Source organism: Panthera pardus, unplaced genomic scaffold (genome assembly GCF_024362965.1).
Source record: "Panthera pardus isolate Hobbes unplaced genomic scaffold, ASM2436296v1 HiC_scaffold_24, whole genome shotgun sequence".
Lineage (NCBI taxonomy): Eukaryota > Metazoa > Chordata > Mammalia > Carnivora > Felidae > Panthera > Panthera pardus.
The window spans coordinates 51758382-51780220 of record NW_026526810.1 but is presented as its reverse complement, the minus strand read 5'-3'; the positions used below and the strand labels follow the sequence as shown (position 1 = coordinate 51780220).

The 21839-nt window shown below is 40.1% G+C and overlaps 1 protein-coding gene across 8 annotated transcripts in view; it reads right to left on the bottom strand.

Moving 5' to 3' along the window:
• The window catches only part of FRMD5 (FERM domain containing 5), a 320937-nt gene extending 299637 nt beyond the window's left edge, over window positions 1-21300 (bottom strand). For all 8 annotated transcript variants that reach the window (XM_019442282.2, XM_019442288.2, XM_019442286.2 and 5 more), the window contains exon 1: window positions 20994-21300. In XM_019442282.2, the coding sequence (XP_019297827.1) occupies window positions 20994-21095 (102 nt within the window). In that variant the 5' untranslated portion in view covers window positions 21096-21300. The remainder of the gene's footprint in view (window positions 1-20993) is intronic.
• Between the last annotated feature and the right edge of the window lie 539 nt (window positions 21301-21839).

Below are 21839 nucleotides of genomic sequence, written 5' to 3'. Positions count from 1 at the left end.
ACATATATACATATGTTACATATATATGTATATATATATATGTATGTATAATGTAACATTTATACCATACTAAGGAGAATTAATCATAGATTAGAAGAAGCAGAACAGATCAGTGACCTGGAGGACAGATTAAGGGTGGGGGGGGAAATCAACCTTAACAGGAGAGAGAAAAAATAATAATAAACGAAAATATGTTAAAGGAACCATCAAGCATAATAACATGTACATTATAGGGATCCCAGAAGAAGAGAGAGGAGAGGAGGCAGAAAATTTATTTGAAGAAATAATAGCTGAAAAGTTACCGAATCTAGGGAGGGAAACAGAAATCCAGGAGGCACATAGAGCTCCCAACAAAATCAGCCCAAGGAGTTCCACAACAAGACACATAGTAATTAAAATGGCAAAAAATAGTGATAAAAGAGAATTTTTAAAGCAGGAGGAAAAAAGAAAACAGGTACACACCAGGAGAAAACCCATAAAGCTAATGATGGATTTTTGAGCAAAAATTTTCCAGGCCAGAAGGGAGTGGCATAATATATTCCAAGTGCTGAAAGGAAAAAACCTGCAACCAAGATTACTCTATTCAGCAAGGCGATCCTTCAGAATAGAAGGAAAGATAGAGTTTCCTAGACAAACAAAAATTGAAGAAATTCATGGCCACTAAACCAGCCTTACAAGAAATGTTAAAGGGACTCTGAGTGAAAAGGACAGACAAAAAGTAGGAAGCATAAGAGAGGTAAAATTAAGTAGATCTATAAAAATCAGTTCAAGGGATTCACAAAATAAAAGGATATATAGTATGATACCATATGCCTAAAATGAGTAGGGGCAAGTAGTAAAAATCTAATGCTTTTAGAATGGGTTCGAACTTAAGTGACCATTAACTTAATATTGACTGCTTATATGCATAGAATGTTATACATAAACCAAATGGTAACCACGAAACAAAAACTGGTGATAAAAAGAAAAAATAACAAATAAAAAAATAAAGAGAAAGAATCCAAGTATATCACTTAAGAAACCCAGCAAATCATGAGAGAACAGAGCAAGAGAAGATTCGTATGTGGTACTTAAGAAACAAAAGAAGAAAGAAGAGACAAAAAAACAGACTCTTAAATAGAATTGATGGTTGCCAGAGGGAAACTGCACGGGGGAATGGGTTAAATAGGCAAAGGGGAATAAGAGTACACTTACTGTGATGAGCACTGAATAATGCATAGAATTGTTGAATCACTATATGGTATACCTGAAACTAATGTAACACTGTACATTAATTATACTGGAATTGAAATTTATTTATATATATGAATAAATTTGGACCACTACCTCACATCATACACAAAAAATAACTCAAAATGAGCCAGAGACCTAAATTTAAGAGCTAACACTACAATACTCTTAGAGGAAAATACAGAAGTAAATCTTCTTAACCTCCAGTTAGGCATTGATTTCTTAGATATGACACCAAAAGCATAAGCAGTAAAAAAGAAGATTGTTAAGTTGGACTTCATTATTTTAAAACCTTTTGTGCTTCAAAGACAGCATCACGAAAATGAAAAGACAACATAGACTAGGAGAAAGTATCTATTGACAAACCATCTATTTCATAAAGGACTTGCATCCAGAATATAAAATGAACTTTTATAACTCAATAACAAAAAGACAACTCATTTTAAAAATAGGCAAAAAAGGAGCACCTGGGTGGCTCAGTCGGTTGGGCCGCCGACTTCAGCTCAGGTCATGATCTCACGGCCCGTGAGTTCGAGCCTCGCGTCAGGCTCTGTGCTGACCGCTCGGAGCCTGGAGCCTGTTTCGGATTCTGTATCTCCCTCTCTCTCTGACCCTCCCCCATTCATGCTGTCTCTCCCTGTCTCAAAAATAAATATTTAAAAAAAATTTTTTTTTCATAAAAAAAAAAATTTAAAAAGGCAAAAAAAAATTGAATAGACATTTCTCAAAAAAAGATATACAAAGAGCTAAAAGCATATGCAAAGAGGTTCAACATCTTTAGTCATTAGGAAAATGTAAATTGAAACCAAAATGAGCATAATATCTTTCTAGAGATGTCTCCTGAAGCAAGGGAAACAAAAGCAAAAGTAAACTATTGAGACTACATTGAAATGAAAAGCTTCTTCATGGCAAAGGAAACAACCAACCAAATTGAAAGACAACCTACTGAATGGGAAATTTCAAAAGACATATCTGATAAAGGGTTAGTATCAAAAATATATAAAGAACTCCTACAATTCAACACCCAAGAAACCAAATAATCCAATTAAAAAATGGGCAGAAGATATAAACAGGCATTTCACCAAAGAAGACCTACAGATGGCAGGGTGCCTGGGTGGCTCAGTCAGTTAAGCATCTGACTCTTGATTTCAGCTCAGGTCATTATCTCGTGGTTCGTGGGATCACCCCGCATCTAGATCTGTGCTCACAGCTCAGAGCCTGCTTCAGATCCTCTGTCTCCCTCTCTCCACCCCTCCCCCCCCCACACACACACTTTCTCTATTTCTCTCTCAAAAATAAATGTTAAAAAAAAATTTTGTAAGACCTACAGATGGCCAACAGACATATGAAACAATGCTCAATATCACTCATCATCAGGGAAATGCAAACAAAACTATAATGAGACATCTCCTCAATAGCTGTCAGAATGGCTAAAATCAAAAACACAAGAAACAACAGGTGTCGATGAGGATGTGGGGAAAAAGGAACCCTCATGCACTGTTGGAGAGAATGCAAACTGGTGTAGCCACCGTGAAAGATATTATCGGGGTTCCTCAAAAAATTAAAACTAGAACTACCAATGCTCCAGTAATCACACAACTGGCTTGTTTACCCAAATGATACAAAAACACTATGAAAGGATACATACGCCCCTATGGTTACTGCAGCTTTATTTACAATAGCAAAATTATGAAAGCAGACCAAGTGTCCAACGACTAATGAATGAATAAAGAAGATGTGGGGTGTGGGGGGGGGGGTGTGGGTGTGTGTGTGTGTGTGTGTGTGTGTGTAATGGAATATATTTCAACCATAAAAAAGAATGAAATCTTGCCATTTACAACAACATGGTTGGAGCTAAAGAGTATAATGCTAAGTGAAATAAGTCAATCGGAGAAAGATAAATACTGTATGATCTCATCATATATGGAATGTAAGAAACAAATAGGGGCACCAGAGTGGCTCAGTTAGGTGAGCATTCAACTCTTGATTTTGGCTCAGGTCATGATCCTATGGTCATGGGACTGAGCCCAACACTGGGCTCTGCACTGAGTGTGAATCCTGCTTAAGATTCTCTGTCTCTCTCTGCCCTCTCCCCCCAACCCTGCTCATGTGCTCTCTTAAAGAAAAAAAAAACCTCTTTCTAAAAAAGAAAGAAAGAAAGAAAACAAATGAGCAAAGGAGGGGAAAGAGAAACAAAACAAAACAAAACAAACCAGACTCTTAACTATAGAGAACAAACAAATGGTTGGGGGCGGGGAATGAATGAAATAGGTGAAGAGGATTAAGAGCACACCTATCATGATGAGCACTGAGTAATGGATAGAATTGTTGAATCACTATATTGTACATCTGAAATTAATGTAACACTGTATGTTAACTACACAAATTAAAATAAAATTAAAATAGAAAAAAAAACACAATGAGATACTTCACTCCCACAGAATGGCTATTATCAAAAAGATAATCGTGAGGATTTGTGGCAAGGATGTGGAGAAACTGGAGCCCTCATGCAGCCACTTTGGAAAACTGGCAATTCCTCAAACATTAAATATCAAGTTACCCACATGATCCAGCAATCCTACTCCTAGGTATCTATCCAAGAGAAATAAAAACCTATTTCCACACAAAAAATTATATATATGTGTTGTGCATCTGAAACGAATACAGTATTGTATGTCAACTGTATTTCAACTAAAAACAAACAAACAAAAACTTGTATGGGAATGTTCACAGCACATCTAAAAGAAAATATACATCCACACAAAAACTTGTACATAAATTGTCAAGGTTTATAATAGCCAAAAAGTGGAACAATGTCCAACAACTCATGAATGGATAAACAAAATGTGACAGATCCATACTACAGTAAATTATTTGGCAATAAAATAGAATGAGGTACTAATACAAGTTATTACTTGGATGAGCCCCAGAAACATTATATGCTAAGCGAAAGAAGTCAGTTACAAAAGACCATGTATTGTATGATACCATTTATTTGAAATGTTCATAATTGGCAAATCTATAGAGACAGAAAGTGGATTAGTGTTTGCCTAAGGCAGAAAGTTGAGGGGAGGGAGACAGGAAACGGAAGTGACTGCTCATGGGTACAAGGTTTCTTTCTGGGGTGATATAAATGTTCTAAAATTAGATTATGTTGATGATTGCACATCTCCACAAATATGCTAAAAACTGTTCAATTGTACACTTTAAACAGATGAACTTTATGATATGTAATTTGTATCTCAAAAAAGCATTATGCTAAGTGAAAGAAGCCAGACTCAAAAGATTACATATTGTATGATTCTATTCATATGACATTGTGGAAAAAGCAAAACTATAAGGACAGAAATCACATTAGTGGCTGCCAGACACCCAGAGAAGCAAGTGGAGACTGACTATAAAGGGGCAAAAGAGAACTTGATGGGATGGTGGAAATATTCTATATATGGTTACACAATTTACACGCATTTGTCAAAATTCAAAGAACTGTACAGCTATGAAAGAGTGATTTTTAGGGGCACCCAGCTGGCTCAGTCAGTGGAGCACACAACTCTTGATTTCAGGGTTGTGAGTTCAACCCTATGTTGGGCCTAGAACTTACTTTAAAAAAAAAAAGTGAACTTAATGTAAATTGTACCCAAATAAACCTGACTTTTTAAAAAAGCCAAGTTTACATTGTAAGAAATGCAGAAAACAGTATTTGGAACCTTGAGACCCCAAGAATAGTGGAAACATTTACAATGTATCAAAATTCACTCTTAAGTTCTATAACATATGTGGCACATGCCTCCTACAAAGGTCATCAATATTATGTAATATTGCCTACGAAAAGAGTGGTAATGTAGTAGTAATATACATGAGGACCATGCAAAATTTGAGATCAAAGTTTAAAAAAAAAAAAGCCATCCCTCCAAAAAAACAAAGCAGTAAAACTCAACATAAATAAAAGAAAGTTATCTGGCCAAGTCCACTTAGGGGAGAAAATGGCATTTAAAGTACAGTCTTGAGAAACACTCAAGTGTAATCAAAGTAAACAGAGTGTAACCTCTAAACTGGGACATACCTTCAAAAAAAAAAAGAAATTAAAACTGTATTGTTAACATATGTACAATAATCTGCACTAAGTAGGGAAAGGACTAAAGGGGAGAGTTTATCAGCATTTAGAAAGTACTAATCAAACAAGATAAAAACACTGATTCTTGTAGATACATAATTACTAGCTCTGTACTCTGAAACAGACATGGTTTATAAGGCTTCTACACAACCTCGAAGAATACCCCTCAAAACTATTTGCCTTCCAAGATGGCTTTCAAATTTGTTCTTCCAGTCTCTGATCCTAAAGAAGTGCCTGTAATGACAGAAACTAGTATTCACTACCCCACTGTAGTTAACAGAGATTCTAAATTATAAATTTAAAAAAAGCTATGATTTTGATTAGCATGAGTCAATCCCCCAGAATCTGATCTGTGTTGAACGAGTAGATAAAACGGTATTTTGTATTCTGCAAAACTAAGGGCCAGAATACAGACCGAAGCAGTCACAAAGATCTGCCTTGACATCTCTTTCCTTAAAAGGAATATTTGTGTTTACAAAGAATATCCTTCACAGAGGGAACACTAGGGGGAAATGGGTGATGGGCATTGAGGAGGGTACATGTTGGGATGAGCACTGGGTGTTGTACATAAGCAATGAATCACGGGAATCTACCCCCAAAACTAAGAGCATACTGTATACACTGTATGTTAGCCAACTTAGCAATAAATTATAAAACAACAACAACAAAAACCCTATTGAGCCATGGACAAATTCCTTAGGAACTGTAGAATATTTGTGCTAAAAGAGACTGGAAGGGTCTTCTTTCTGAGCCTCTTCATTTTGCAGACGAAAGCTTAAATTACCTGCTTAAGCCCTCAAAGTTAATCAGTCTAGAAAGTCAGGCATTTAACACAAGTCTCCTGACTCCCCCAAGTCAATGTTTTTCCCATTGGACTATACTGCCTGCTTCATCAGAAAGCAATGACTAAGAACAATGATGAGGTCATACAGAGTTTGAATCCTAGCTCCCCCCCCACTGACTAGCTGTGGGACAGTAGGCAAGTAGGCAAGTTATTTAACATTTCTAAGCTTTATTGTACTCATCTGGAATTAGGGACAATGACACTTTCCATTAAACAGGTAGGATTAAATGAAGAATACACATAAAGTGCTTATCACAGAGCCCAGAACACAGTAAGTACACAATAAATTTTTAAATGGCTCAATTAACATATTAAATTAAAATATGTAATATGGACATTACACCAAATAACTCTCTAAAATACAACAATGACACATTATGATATGTGTAATTTGTCAGGACATTCATTTTAATTGTAATTAATTATGTCAGAGAAAACTTACAAAGAGAGGAACAGAGAATCACAGCAAAAAATAAAGATGCAAAAAAACTACCAGATATTACTTTTAAACTCTTACCTTACCTTTTTATTATCACAGAATTGACTTTATTTTCAAGTATGTTATGTCAAGACCTATCTACTTATAAACCTACATCATTTTGAAAGGTTACTAGAGTCTAATCAGTGAGAAAACTTTCTATAGTCATTCTGAACCATAAACCCAAACTAAGTAATAAGCATATTTGCTAAAGAAAACTGATTCAATCACATTTTAAAACTTTATAATTATAGACTCATAAGAAGTTGTAAAAATAGTATTAAATTGTCCCATGTATGCTTCACCCAGCTTCCCCCCCAAGGGTAACTTCTTATATAACTGTGGTATATGATCAAAGGCAGGAAACTGACATGTGAATTAAGATATAATTCATATCATAAGATTACCTTTTTTTAAAAAAAGATTTTACTTTTTTTAAGTAATCTCTATACCAAACGTGGAACTCACAACCCTGAGATTGAGAGTCACAAACTCTTCTAAGCCAGCCAAGTGCCCCGATTACCTTTTTTTAAAAAAATGTTTATTTATTTATTTCGAGAGAGAACACACGAGTGTGAATGGGGAAGAGGCAGAGAGAGGGAGAGAGAGAGCAAATTACCATTTTAAAGTGTATAATGCAGTGGGTTTTAGTACAATCCTAGAATTGTACACCTATCACCACTAACCGACTTTTAAAGTACCATAATATCACCCCAACGACCAGAAAAATCTGTTCATTTTTTAAATCTATTTAGCTCAAGTTAAAGGTAACTTTACATTTGCATTATTAATAATCCTGTTTATCAAAGCTAACATTTTCATTCCTGCATATCTACAATCAACATTTATGGAGCCCCTAGGTGAGACCTTAGATACTAACTGTACAAAGCCTCCGCCCTTCAAACAGTTGTCTAGTGAGAGGCAGACATGTGAGTAAATATTTACAAGTGAATATGGTAGATGCTATAATAAGGTCCCCCAAAGCACAGCCGAACAACACTGTGGAGGGAGTTTACCTTGGAATAACGTGAGAAGCTGATGGTCTACAAAGCAGTATAAAATGCATTGGGAGGACAACAGGAGACAAGTCTGGAAAGGAAGGCAGCAGAGGTAACGGAAGGGCATCTATGCCATGCTAAAAGACTGTTATCAAGTAAGTAATGGGAGAATCTTGAAGGATTTTAAAAAAGAGAAAATGATCAAAGTTGCATTTTGGAAGCATGTGAAAGATAGGAATGCGCCTACTGTTCCACAGGAAAGTAAAACCTAGACCATTAAGACCCTGTATTTGGCAAGCAGCAAATGGACAGCTTACTTTTAAATATATGTATCGAAATATTTCTCTACCAGTCAGCAAATAGCCACAGCCCTAAGAGGCCTCTCCCTCTTCCCCAGGACCACTGTGAACCCCACCTCCCATGATTCAACACGAAATAGTGTCTGGCCCAGCAGAGGGCCATAGAGTCAATTCCAGCATGTTCTCGCAGAGTCTTGGTCAGTGAGGTATTCAACATGACTCACTGATTGTTGAGTTATTTTATTTTTATTTTTTAAGTAAGCTCTAGGCCCAGCATGGGGCTTGAACCCACAACCCCAAGATCAAAAGTTGCATGCTCCACCAACTGAGCCAGCCAGGGGCCCCGATTATTGAGTATTTTAATTACCCCCACATGGGGGCCAACCTCAGTGAACGCCTTTAAATCATTAAAGCTCTCCTATCACAAACAGCTGCAACAACAAAAAATAGACATCCAACATTCTTTCATTTTCTCCAACCTGCTTCTCCAGATTCTCACTCCAGATTCTGACCAGGTATTTCTGCTGAGGGTTCATCTTGCTCCATCCCAGAGGTTTCTCTGGTTTTGATCTTTTCTTTCTCCTTATCAATTATCTTAATGCTCCCTCTAGTTTTCTAGTTTCTCCCTCTAGTTTTCAAGTTGGTGTGGAAAATAAAGACTCTCCTGGCCATAGGCAGTGCCCCCACTGTGCAGACCCAGCCCTGAAATACCAGACCTGAAGTTACAGTACAGGAAGAGTCTCACTGAGTCTGTTAATCTAATCTAATTAAGAAACCATTGCAGGAGCGCCTGGGTGGCTCAGTGGGCTGAGTGTCCAACTCCGGCTCAGGTCATGATCTTGTGTGTTGGTGAGTTTAAGCCCCGCATCAGGCTCCATGCTAACAGCACAGAGACTGAAGCCTACTTTGGATTCTGTGTCTCCCTCCCTCTCTCTCTCTGACCCTCCCCTGCTTGCACTCTCTTTGTGTCTCAAAAAATAATACATTAAAAAAAATTTTTTAAAGAAATAACTGCAAAAAAAGTGAATAGAAAACTCTAAACATACTCAGTCCATCCCCAAAGTATCACTTTATACAATATTTTCATTTGTTTATATTGTCTCAAATTCCAGTTAATTAAAATATACACTATTGTGTTAAATAATGAAATTAAAGGAAATCAATCACATTATGCTCCAATGTGTATTTATACACATTATAACTGCACCTTTTTTAACACCTCCCACCACTACCAACAGGTGTGTCCACCAAAGAATTTGACAATAAGCAAAGGTATAACTTAGTAGTGATAACAATTAGAAATGATGTTACGAAGGGATATCTGGCTGGCTCAGTCGGTGGAGCATGCAACTCTTGATTCTGGGGTCATGAGTTTAATTCTGGGGTCCTAAGTTGGAGCCCCACAATGGGTGTAGAGCTTACTTTAAAAAAAGAAAAAGAGGGGCGCCTGGGTGGCGCAGTCGGTTAAGCGTCCGACTTCAGCCAGGTCACGATCTCGCGGTCCGTGAGTTCGAGCCCCGCATCAGGCTCTGGGCTGACAGCTCGGAGCCTGGAGCCTCTTTCCGATTCTGTGTCTCCTTCTCTCTCTGCCCCTCCCCCGTTCATGCTCTGTCTCTCTCTGTCCCAAAAATAAATAAAAAAACGTTGAAAAAAAAAAAAAAAGAAAAAGAAAGAAATAGTGATAAGAGATTGTATTAAATAAGTGGCCCAAGAATAAATTACGATAAAACAAAGGCGATCATAAGAGATGAACAGAAGAGCTATGGTGTTAGGAAAGATGGTGGGAAATAAAACTATAGAATTCAAGATGTGAAGAAAAGGCTTTCCATTTTTTATTATTTTCTTTCAACCAGAAACTAAAGATATTTTATGTGAGATATATTCTTAGTAGGAATAGTCTGTATTACTTTTTAATGACATAGTAAAAGATATAATGTGCAGCAAGACAATATTATATCTGTCTCTTAAAAATAATCAGTCTAGGGGCACCTGGGTAGCTTAGTCGGTTAAGAGCCTGACTCTTGGCTTTGGCTCAGGTCATGATCGCCTGGTTCCTGAGTTCGAGCTCCACATCAGGCTCTGTGCTGACAGTGCAGAATCTGCTTGGGATTCTCTGTCTCCCTCTCTCTCTGCCACTTTCCCACTCGTGCTTACTCGCTTGCTCTCTCTCTCTCAAAAATAAACTTAAAAAAAATAATCAGTCTACTGTACCCAATATCAAAAATTAGAATATGAGAAATATGTGTTCTCTTTTACCATACAAATTAGAAAACAATTTAATTTTTTTTTTTTTTAGCATTTATTTATTTTTGAGAGAGAGAGAGAGACAGAGTGTGAGCTGGGAAGGGGCAGAAAGAGGGAGACACAGAAGCCAAAGCAGGCTTCAAGGCTCTAAGCTGTCAGCACAGAGCCCAATGTGGGGCTCAAACTCATAAACCTCGAGATCATGATCAGAGCTGAAGTCAGCAGCTTAACTGGCTGAGCCACCCAGGTGCCCCTACAATTCTTTTTTTTTTTTTTTTTTTTTTAATGTTTATTTGCTTTTGAGAGAGAGAGACAGACCACAAGTGGGGGAGGGGCAGAGAGAGAGAGGGAGACACAGAATGCAAAGCAGGCTGCAGGCCCTGAGCTGTCAGCACAGGGCCCAACGTGGGGCTCGAACTCATCAACTGTGAGATCACGACCTGAGCCAAAGTCAGACGCTCAACTGAGTCAACCAGGCACCCCAAATTAGAACACAATTCTTAGATGTGCTTTCTGTACTGTGGGTACTCATTTAGGTAAGCTTATCTAAATAAGATATACTTAAAAATAAGCAAAGTATTGATTTTTCAGATCAGCTATGTTGCTTATATATTCTGACACTGCAATAGTTGGTTCAGTATCTTATGTCCTGAAGCTACACCAAGCCAACTCCCATTCACTTTTAAAAAAAAAACCTTCACATAATGCTAGAATCTAAAGCTGGGTATAGATTAAGTTGCACTGTAGTACTAGGACTACCTTATGTTTTGATCAGATTTTTATCTTTTATGCAGCCAAATTTCTTCTGAGAGGACACCTAAAGAGCTGATATGGTATTTTGTTGTAGGGATGAGTGTATCCTATGAAACTGCAGGCTCTACATGCCTTGTAACATCCCAGGCATCACTGCCAGCCCATGGGGTCCTTCTGCCCTACAAACCTCCAATTCCATAATTACTCTGGAGGATTCTGGATTTTTCTAGAATCAAAAATCTGAAAGAGGGCAGGCTGGGTATTTTCTTCAGCCTAAATTATGCCCTAGAGGGGTGACTGGGTGGCTCAGTCAGTTAAGCATCCAACTTCAGCTCAGGTCACGATCTCATGGTCTGTGAGTTCGAGCCCCGCAAAAAGCTCTGTGCTGACATGACAGCTCAGAGCCTGGAGCCCACCTTGGATTCTGTGTCTCCCTTTCTCTCTGCTCCTCCCCTGCTCATGCTCTGTCTCTCCTTCAAAAAAGAAACATTCAAAAAATCTAAAAAAAAAATTATCCCCTAGAAGTACTTGAGATCCTTAGATAAATTAATTCTACTTCCTTATGCTGTGATCAATGTTCTTATCTGCCTGGCTCATGTCTGACCAAACAATAATCTTAGTGGCATCTCCTGCATAGAGTACATGGAATCCTCTGGTACTTGTGAAACCAACCCTTCCACTTGGGTGTCCTCAAAATTAGGCTAAGGCCCAGACTAGAGGGCCCTGGAGTTAAATCAAGCAATATGGAAATAAGGCTTTGCACCTGCCTGGAGGCAAAGGATAATTTGCCTGACTATGGAGTGCCTGAATGGACTACCAGCTTATAAGGGTTCCTAATGATTTGGCTTTTTTCTATTATGAGTTCAATGAAAGTGGCCAGACTTTTGAGCGTGCCCTGGGGCATGCTGTTTTGATGAACCACTATTTCTTTCAGGTCTTGGGCCTGTGGGCCTTTGCTAATTTATCTGGCTCCCATAATACCACTTCACAGCAAGCCTCCTTAATCTCTCCAACAAAGTGGAGTGCCTGTATTGTCAGTCATTCCCCTATTCATCAGTCTTTAAACTATCCCTTCTTTTTCTCCTTTTCCAGAGCAAAATAACCTATTAGCATTGGCATTCTGCCGAACATTGATTGCCTAAATGCCAAACAGTACTTTCCTGGAGGTTCCCATCCCCAAAGCTCTAGCCTGGCATTGTGTGGAATGCTCAAAGTGCACCCTGTGTTGGGCTGGGAACTTCAGAGCTGGCAGGCAGGGGTTCACTGGGGAATCCAGGGAAGCATTCCTCCATCCTCTAGAAAAGCAATTTTTGGTGGTCACTTAGGTTTGGGAACAGAGATGCAGAATTGTGCCTCTTAGGGCTCCACTGGTCACATTTCTTAACTGTTAATGCACCATTTAGGCTGCATTATATCAGCCAAAGGATTTTCAAACATCAGCTGAATGTTGGGATTTGATACTCTCTTTTTTGGGGTGGATAAATAAGCTGATGCCACAGATGAGGTCCCCTGGAAACAAAAGTATATGCATAGTTGCTGCAGCCACAGAATTAGCACAGATTGATACATGACTCTACCTTTTTATATGATGCCACTGCTTTGTGAAGAATCTTAATTTGTGTTATATACTTTTGGAGTTAGATTTAATTCAACACCAGCTTTGTGTTATTTTTAGTTTAGACTAAGTCTTCTGAGCAGTCAAGAGTGATTGAAATTTGCTGACAGCAATTTTTCCTAGGCAACTAGATTGTTATTCGACTCCACTGTACCAGAGTACGTCAGATAAACATAGTAAAGACTAAATACATTTGGCTTTACATTTTTAGCTTTCCTACCTTCAAGTTGCCTGCTGTTACCTCAGCCTGGAATGCCCTTTACCCATCCCCACAGCCCATTTTCTGCTTTTGGCACTCTTTCATGACCTAGTTCAAATCTCACCTCCTTTGAGAAATATTTAATTTCTATTCCCCCAGATTTGCACTGCCACAACATACTACCTTGTCTTAGTGCTGAATCCCATGAGATTTATTGTTTGCTATTTACATGTTTGCAAACAAGGGTCTTCCTACACCCCCAGTGCTTTAAGAGGTGAAGATTTCTTTGAAAAACAGTATAGAAATATAAAATAATCATATTCTTTCTAGGTCAGGGAAGACAAAAATAAAACCAATACACATAAGAGCATCAAATTGGAATGATGACCCATCATGACTCCTGCCCACCTGAAACTGGTATGCATATCTGCAAATAAACTTTTACCCTACAAGGGTAGAGAATCAGTTAAGGCCATTCAGAAATAAATCAAAAATTAGAAATATGAGATTCACTCTTGGCTTCTCCTTCTCCCTCATTATACTCAATCAACAATACTCATCAATTTTACTAAATATCTGTGTGACCCAGTACTAGTGATCTCTAACCTCAGAAAGCGTTAAGACCTACCTTGTTAAAACAGAAAGCTGAGGGGCACCTGGGTGGCTCAGTCGGTTAAGCGTCCCACTTCGGCTCAGGTCATGATCTCACAGTCTGTGAGTTTGAGCCCCGCATCAGGCTCTGTGCTGATAGCTCAGAGCCTGGAGCCTGCTTCGGATTCTGTGTCTCCCTCTCACTCTGACCCTCCCCTATTCATGCTCTGTCTCTCTCTGCCTCAAAAATAAATAAACGTTAAAAAAAAAAAAACCTAAAAAAAAACAAAACAGAAAGCTGAGCTCCATCCTCTGTATTTCTCATTCACTAAGTCAGCAGTGGGGCCAGAAATTTGCATTTGTAACAAGTGCCCAGGAGAACCTGATGCTGCTCATCCAGGAACCACACTTTGAGAACCATTGCTTTAATTCATCCCCCTATTCTATTCTCCTTGCTTTCTAACAAGGTTCCCAATTTCTACAAAAGGAAAAAGCCCCCTGAGTTGTGACACAGTAAGATGGCTCAAATAAGACATAAAAATAGCTAGGTTTGGTCCTGATCTAGAATGGTTTCCCTTGGTGGGCAGGGGTTGTCTACGTCTTTGAAATGACCCTTAACATACAGAAATGAGTCCTACAGCATTTCTGGAGTGGTCCAAAGTGTCTCTAAATACAGACCAGAAGATGAGGTCATGGTAATGCAAGGAGTCAGAAGTAGAAGAGTGGGAATGAAAGCTATAATCACTGTCAAAGGGGTGTTTTCTGTAGACAAGTGAATGGAGCTATTGTACACAAACTCAGTGGTTGCCAAGCATGTGGCCCAATTATTTTGCCTGTATGAGCATGGCACGGAAGGATCTCCTTAGAGGACTTGATTCACACAAGTTGGTGTTTAGTAGCAAGCAAAAGTCTGGAGAATTTGAACCTAACTATACAAGTTCCTGCTTTCCAAATCTACGATATAATACAATTAAGTTGGAAAGACTACAAAAGTAAAACACCATCCTTAGAGATAGTACAGCATTTACAGTTGGTGAAAGACCAATATAGAAGATCTTGCTCAAAATATTGACAATAATGAGGATCACATGGTGGCCTTGGGCAGCAAGAAGTCCATAATTTAAATCTAGGGGTTAGCCTCCGAAACTGCTTTCCCTACTCTCTTGGGCTCCACTGCTATTTAAAATGTTTGTAAAAGTTCAAAAAGTTGTATTGGCCACCCACCAGATCTAAGGTCTTAAAGAAATGGGAGGTTTACTTCAGTGGCTAGGATGGATATGTGACAAGGTGTTTTGCTCTCTTAGGTGAAATACCATTCACTCTACAACATAGGAATGGAGATGCTTTAGTGGTCTTCAAAGTTCTCAGCTGCATGAGAGAACCATTCAGGTGGTTCACCTGAGCCCAAAGTATCAAGGCCAGAAAACAGAGGGACAACAACAGCCACCTGGCCTCCAGGAGAGCAGCACCTTCCTCCCTGAGCACCACGTAAGTAAGAAATAGAAGCTGTGAGGTTGCTGCCAATCCTCCATATTCCCATCTGTTGTATAAGCTCTGGCTAGGCAGAGCTGAAGAACAGTGTCCCACAGGAGGCTGCTCCATGGAACAGGGTCTACAGTCAGAATGTTACAGATGAGGCTATCAGAAGATGAATTCAGCTTAAAATAGACATAATTAAAAACAGGTTGGGAAGCATGGGTTTCTTCCTGTTGGGGCAAGAGGTTAGAAAATGAGGCTATGAGGAGATTTTATGTGGCATTGACTTAGGGGAAAGAGTGAAGGAAGCTTCTGTGGCTGTGGTGATCCCAATGTCAATATCCTAATTCCGCCAGACCTCCAACTCCCCATGAAGCACTGTACTACACAGTATTCATTTGATCTAAGCCTTCTAAACCTGCAGAGATGGAGGAAGGGGAGACCTGAAAGGCTTGAAATCCTAAGAGACAAACCAAAAAAATCATAGGAATTCTAGACCACAGCTCTACTAATTCAACCAAGGATAATTGCAGAAAGTTATCAGAGACCTCAAAGGCTCCATAAAATACCACATTTACATACCATACCTCTCACCAGGGAGAGGGGCTGCAAAGCAAAGTGGTTTGGAATGGGATGGGTTGAAACTGGTTTACAGTTGTTAGAGAATGTTTGTTGTTTTCAGACACATGAAATGTTATTTTTTTAATGTTTATTTATTTTTGAGACAGAGAGAGACAGAGCATGAGCAGGGGAGGGGCAAAGAGAGAGGGAGACACAGAATCCGAAACAGGCTCCAGGCTCCGAGCTGTCAGCACAGAGCCCGACGCGGGGCTCGAACTCACGGACCGCGAGATCATGACCTGAGCCGGAGTCAGACACCCAACCGACTGAGCCACCAAGGCGCCCCAGACACATGAAATTTTAAAGTGCTGGAGTTAACTCAGCCATCATGTAGCACAAACAAATCAGAACAAATATTCATTCAACTATAAACATATAAGTCACTGTGATATAATTCTTAGGGTTTAAAATTTATAGCTTCCTCTTACTCTCCCCTTTAAAAATTCTAAAGTGTAATCTACTAAAAAAGAGTTATTAAAATAACCCAAAATATTTTACTATAATAATCATATCACTTAAATTACCACCTTGCTTATTTTGGGCTACACATTTTAATACCTATACATAAACCACTACAATTGTATAGTAAAAATGACTATTTTTTGTCTTAGGTTGTCTGATTTTTATCTTGGCAAACTTTTTTTTTAAGTGTGATATTAACACTAGCACAGACACGATCAACTTGTCTCTGGGCAATGTAACAAACAGAGGGCTCAAAAACCACATGCTCTTTTATTATACACTATGTTGAATTGCCTTGTCTAGCATATTCATTCCAAGCATTTAATTGAATGCAAATTCATACAAATGCCCTTGAGTAAAATCTGCTATGGTGAATGCTTCTAGGTTTCTCTTGGATGCCACTGCTATTTCCCTAAACTGGACTTTTTCAAAAGGAGAAAGAATAAGAGCATAAATACATATCTAAAATATACCTTTTGTCCTTAAAGGTTGATCTGCATTAGTTTTATACAATAGATATTTCCACATACAAATTAAGAAACAGAATATGAGTGCTTTTAGGATTCTAGAAGGCTAATTTTGGACCTTAGTTTCAAGAATTAGAGTCTGACTTACTATTTTAACAGATCCTGAGACACCATAATTACCTTTTTAAAACAAAGTTTTAGAAAAAAACAATGAATTCACGAAAATACAACAGCTTTGTGTTTTTCTGTGAATAAGATTATCTTAATTCTCTAACAACATCCCTTTTGCATTAATGAAACCAAGGATTTTGCTTACCAAATATGAAACAGAAATTCTTAGAAAAGACAAATCATGGTCAGTCCAGGAAATAAATGCCCCTCTAAAGCCAAAGCTTTGGTAGGATAGAAGGAAAGCAAACCTGAACTCTTGAATTTTAGAGAAGAATTCTACTACAGAATCCAGTTATTCCAGCTTTGGATTGTACAATTTCACTGAGATTAATCAGACATTATTTTAAGGACACCTAAGGGTTAATTTATTTTCCAAAAACAAAATCCTATTTTTTATTTGAATAGAATAAGGCACAATGTAAGTACAGATTAGTCTGTTTAAATCTTGTTAGTATTTGTAAAGACATTACCAAATAATTTTCTCTTTACTATGAAATAAGTATTAATTATTGTTCTCATTTTACAGATGAGAAAATTAAGATACAGACAGGTGAACTGACTTAGGAAGTCAGGAGGAATACAGGGAACAAAGCTGGGATTTTATAGACAAAATGACCAGAGTTTCAATATAGTATAGCCACCTACTACTAGCTTTGAGCAAGTTCCTTCATCCAAGCCTTTCATCTGTAAAATGAGGATAATAACACCTACCTCTCAAATAGTTGATGTAAGGTATAAGCAAAGCACCTAGCAGAAAGCATAGTACAGAGTTGCCCATTCAAGAAAACATCAGCTCTCCCAGCAATCCACAATCTTATTTTCTTCAGCTGGTACAAGAGGTGTCTACTGAATCCAAATGCTATTGTGAGGTAAGTGAGAACACAAGCGGGGCACCTCGCAAGTATGGGGCTCAATACATTTGTTCTCTCCCCCAGTACTCCCTCTCTTACCCTAGGTCCCACAGTTACTAAATGGCTGAGCCGCAGTCAAATCCAGATCTTGGTTCTACTATAGAACTGTTTCTGTACATATGCATTTTATTTATGATAGTACCTCATTTAACTGCAAAAACAAATTTAACCTAGCTGCTTGATCAGTTATTATTTTAATGTGTTCCCAGTAAAATCAAATTTATTTCTAGGGCAGCTTTACTTTTCAGTAATCAGAAAAAAAGTAATATTTCAGACTTGAAAATATGTATTTTTGATATGAATTTCTACTGGCATTCCTTAATATATATTCTTAATATTTTATAAACTATTAAACTCAAAACAGTCAAAAATCTATTACTTAGGATATTACATATCTAAGCATTTAAATGAGTCCATTTGATATACTAAGTTCAAAGATATTAGGTAGCCTTTTCATTTTTCCTATTTGCTCCCAAATAAAATAACAAAGTAGGGTAGTAAATGTAGTAAATAAATGTACATATTCATAAATGAAACAGATGTGTAGAGATTACGGACTAGATCTGCATTTATGAAGCAATGACCTTCAAAACTGGCAGGGAGCTGTTAACAATGTTCTTCACAGGGGAGCAATTATATTACAACCCTATGTATACTTTCATTTCTCACGATCTACAAATACCTTTGCATATCAGAAAGAATAAAAGAATAGTCTGGTAACTGAGGCAATATTTACTGAAAGGATATAAGGTGTTTTCCTTACCTTAATAATCACATCCTAAATGCTAGATCAGTAGAACTGGTGCAATATGAAAGGCTAGAACAATACTTTGACAGAATTTCCTACAACTGAAATTTACCAAATGTGGCTATTATGGCTCTAACCTAGTGATACATTTCTGACTCTCTAATACCCTAAGTGTTCTCTGATTATCCCAAGAAGTACTGAAATCACTCTACAATACATACCTTATTTAAAGAAAAATATGGCATACAATATTTTAAGGAAAATGATTCCAAATTATCACCAAGTTTTTTTTTTTTAAATACTGTACTGCAATTCCTAGAATGTTAGGAATATTGCTTTAACCTAGCAAGTAGCTCACAGCTCCTTTCCATACTGATTTAAAAGACCCAGTGCCCAATGCTTAACAAATAAGCGCATGCACAAACACACAAATACACACACTACAGAAATGTATAAGGGGTGAAAGTTACTAAGAAAAGCTCAATCTCTAAAAGCTTAAAAAAAGCTATATCCACAAAATATTAATTTCACATAATATCCTGTCTTTTTTGGGTTTTCTTTGACATTTCCTCTCATTGGGTAAAAACAAAAGGAATTCACAATAGTGGTGCCAAAGACAATATTACATAAATTTCAGAATTCCTGTATTTTTAAAATTTTCATGCAAGAATCACAATGCACAATCATTAACATGTCTAGACAGTGGACACTCACTACAGTATAATCATGTTACACCAAGCTTAATTTTTTATGTGGCCTGAATTTTTATAACACATTGACTTGTAACAATGTGAAAGAAGACCAGCAGGAAAAGAAACACAACCATAGTAAGATATAGCAAGCATAAACCCAGTAAGTCCTGTTAGACTTAAAAATACTGTTTTTCTTAACAGTAATAAAAACTACCCACAACTATAATACCAACCAACCAACCTCAAAGGTTCCACTAACTGGGAAAAAATAACTAGTTGTCTTATTGTGATACTGTAAAAGCCACAAGATTATCACTAGTGGAGTGGTGATGTGAATTTTGTTTCATTTGTACTCTATACCTTGGCAAAAGTTAATGACCTGCCCCAGGAATTTTATTTCACCATATACCCCAAAGTATTCTTAGGACTCACAAAGTCTAAATCTTAAACTGCCCTTTATATGCTATTGTGCAAATGCTTTAAATTTTAAAACAAAAGGATAAAGAGTTTAAAAGCTCTAGACAATGTATTCAAATGGTGAATATGTCAAGTCAATGTTTTCTCCTCCCCCACCCAAAAACAAACAAAAAAAAAACTGTACATGGCATATAAAGATACAATAGAAACAAAAAGTAGCATGCCACTCATTCTGTGAGAAAATACAGAACATCTATCAGATTCAACTACCAAAATCCTTTTCACGTGATGGCTAGCATCTTTATGACTGTGTTTAAGTGGCCTTAAAAAGCGATGTTGTTCTCTTTGCCCTCCTGGATCTTTGACAGCAGTCAGCACTTATGCCCAGAGCTGGTTTGGAGAGTGGGAGAAAAGGGAAAGTGAGGAGAAGGCTGAACTGAGCACGGACTCAGCAGAGAGCAGCTGCTCTCACACACTACCCAGCGTCTTTCTCACACACCGCTATTTTCCGCTATTGAGCATTGTCAGCAAAAAAATAAATGGGGGGTTGGGGGCCCAGGAGACAAAGAGGGTAGAACCAGAGGCCGACAGTTTTTGTCTGCCACATCTGAGGCGAGAAGCCCCCTCTGGTTTCTTGCTGCAAAGGCAAGGGATCAGATGAGACCCCTCCGGGTCCAACTCAATTTGCTTCTCCAGAAAGAGCAGTTTCCGGCAGCGAGCGCAGGATCCTCCGGCTGCTGAACTAAACACCGGAGCATTGTCAATGTTTCCTATCACTGACTTTACAGAGGAGGAGAGAGGGCTGTGACTGCATTCCTGGGAAAGACTACTACTCCAGACGTTCCACACAGCAGTAGTGAAAACACATAAGAGGTTGTAAAAATCCCTTCCAAAATACCAGGTTTCTGAAGAAATGCTGCGAAGCATTAACGTATTGTTGGTGTTATTTGTAAGTCACCGATTCTTTCTCGCCACGGCCAATCCTCAAATCTCTGGTACTTGTTGCTAAATCTTTACCTCACGCCCCCCAGAATTGCCCAACACAAATGAGATCTGCGGAGCGAAAGGCGGGGTGGGGGGGGTGCTAATCCTGGGAGCCCAGAGGCTGGGCTCCCTTCCATAGGCCACTCTGCATGGGCTGCGCGTTCACTTCTACCTTCTGAGAGCTCTGACTCACAAATGCTGGGGGGGGGCGGGGGGGGGGGTGATTATGACATACAGCATTATCCTTCCAACCAAAGATAGATAAGAAAAGCCGGCCAGCGGTCCTTGCCTGGCTGGAGAGCCAAAGCCTGTACCCCCCGACGGGGCGGCCGGGGTAGGAGCCTCCCGCCCTGCCCGCCTCTCTCTGGACGCCCGCGGAAGATGCTCCCCACCCCGCAGGCTCGAGGAGCCAGGATGGGGTGCCCTCACCCTGGGAGAGGGCAGAGGGATAGCTGAGGGTCCGGGACGGAGGGACTCTCACCGCAGCTGCGCGGAGCGCCTGGTACCCCGCCCCGGACCCGGTCTCGGGCGGAGGCGCTCTCTGCACCGGGGCCGTCCGCCGCAGCCGGGGACGGACAAAGCACCGGGGTCTGCGGCGACCCCGGGCGGCGGCGGCGGGCCAAGTTGGCCAGAGTCGGGGGACGAAGGGGTTCCGCGGGCAGGGAAGCGCGGCACTGACCTGGATGGTGCAGGTGTACTCGCTGTCGTCCAGCAGCCGCACGGTACAGCTGTACTCGCGCTCCAGGCTCCTGCTGCTGCCGCTCATCAACCTGCTCAGCATCTTCCCGCCCGCCCGCCCGCCCCCGGGAGAGACACGGCGGCGCTGCGGACCCCGGACCAGGCGCCCCTCAGCCGGGCAGCTCCTCGCGGGCCCCGGGCACCTGCACCATCACCCCAGCCGGGTCGCGGCCGCTGCCTCCTGCTGTCCCAGCTCCTCCTTCTTCTCCTCCTCCTTCTTCGCCACCGCCTCCCCCCAGCCCCGAGCAAGCGCCCCGCTCGCTCTCCTCCGCGCCCCACTCCCCATGCCCAGTTCGTGGGGCGGGGCCTCGGCCGGAGAGGGGCCAATGGGGGTCAGCGCGGCGGAACCGAGTGGCAGAGAGAAGAGCCAATCGAGATAGGGTATTGATATGATGGACAGGTGGGAGAAGCAATCACGGGAAAGCAGTCGGACAGAGCCTAGCGGGACCAGCCCTCTGGCGTCCCAAACGAGGGGCTCCTCTTGTCTCTGCGGTTCCTGTAGAAGCTCTTTCCCCTCCCCCAGGCCAGGTGTGGGCACCCGGCTGGATAAATGTCTGCTGCGTGGAATACGTTTAGACTCTGCTTCAGGGGCCAAGTCCCACACTCTGCAACGCCGCGAGTCCCGCCCTCTCGGGAGCCGGGGCGGTGCAAGAAAACAATCCCCGCACCTGCAGAATGCAGGCACCTTCCGCTCCGGACCAGGAGGCTGCCCCCACCTGAGCTGTACCCCAGGTGGGCGCGACGGGCCTCTGCCCCAGCCCTCTTATTTTGAACAACATCTATTTTA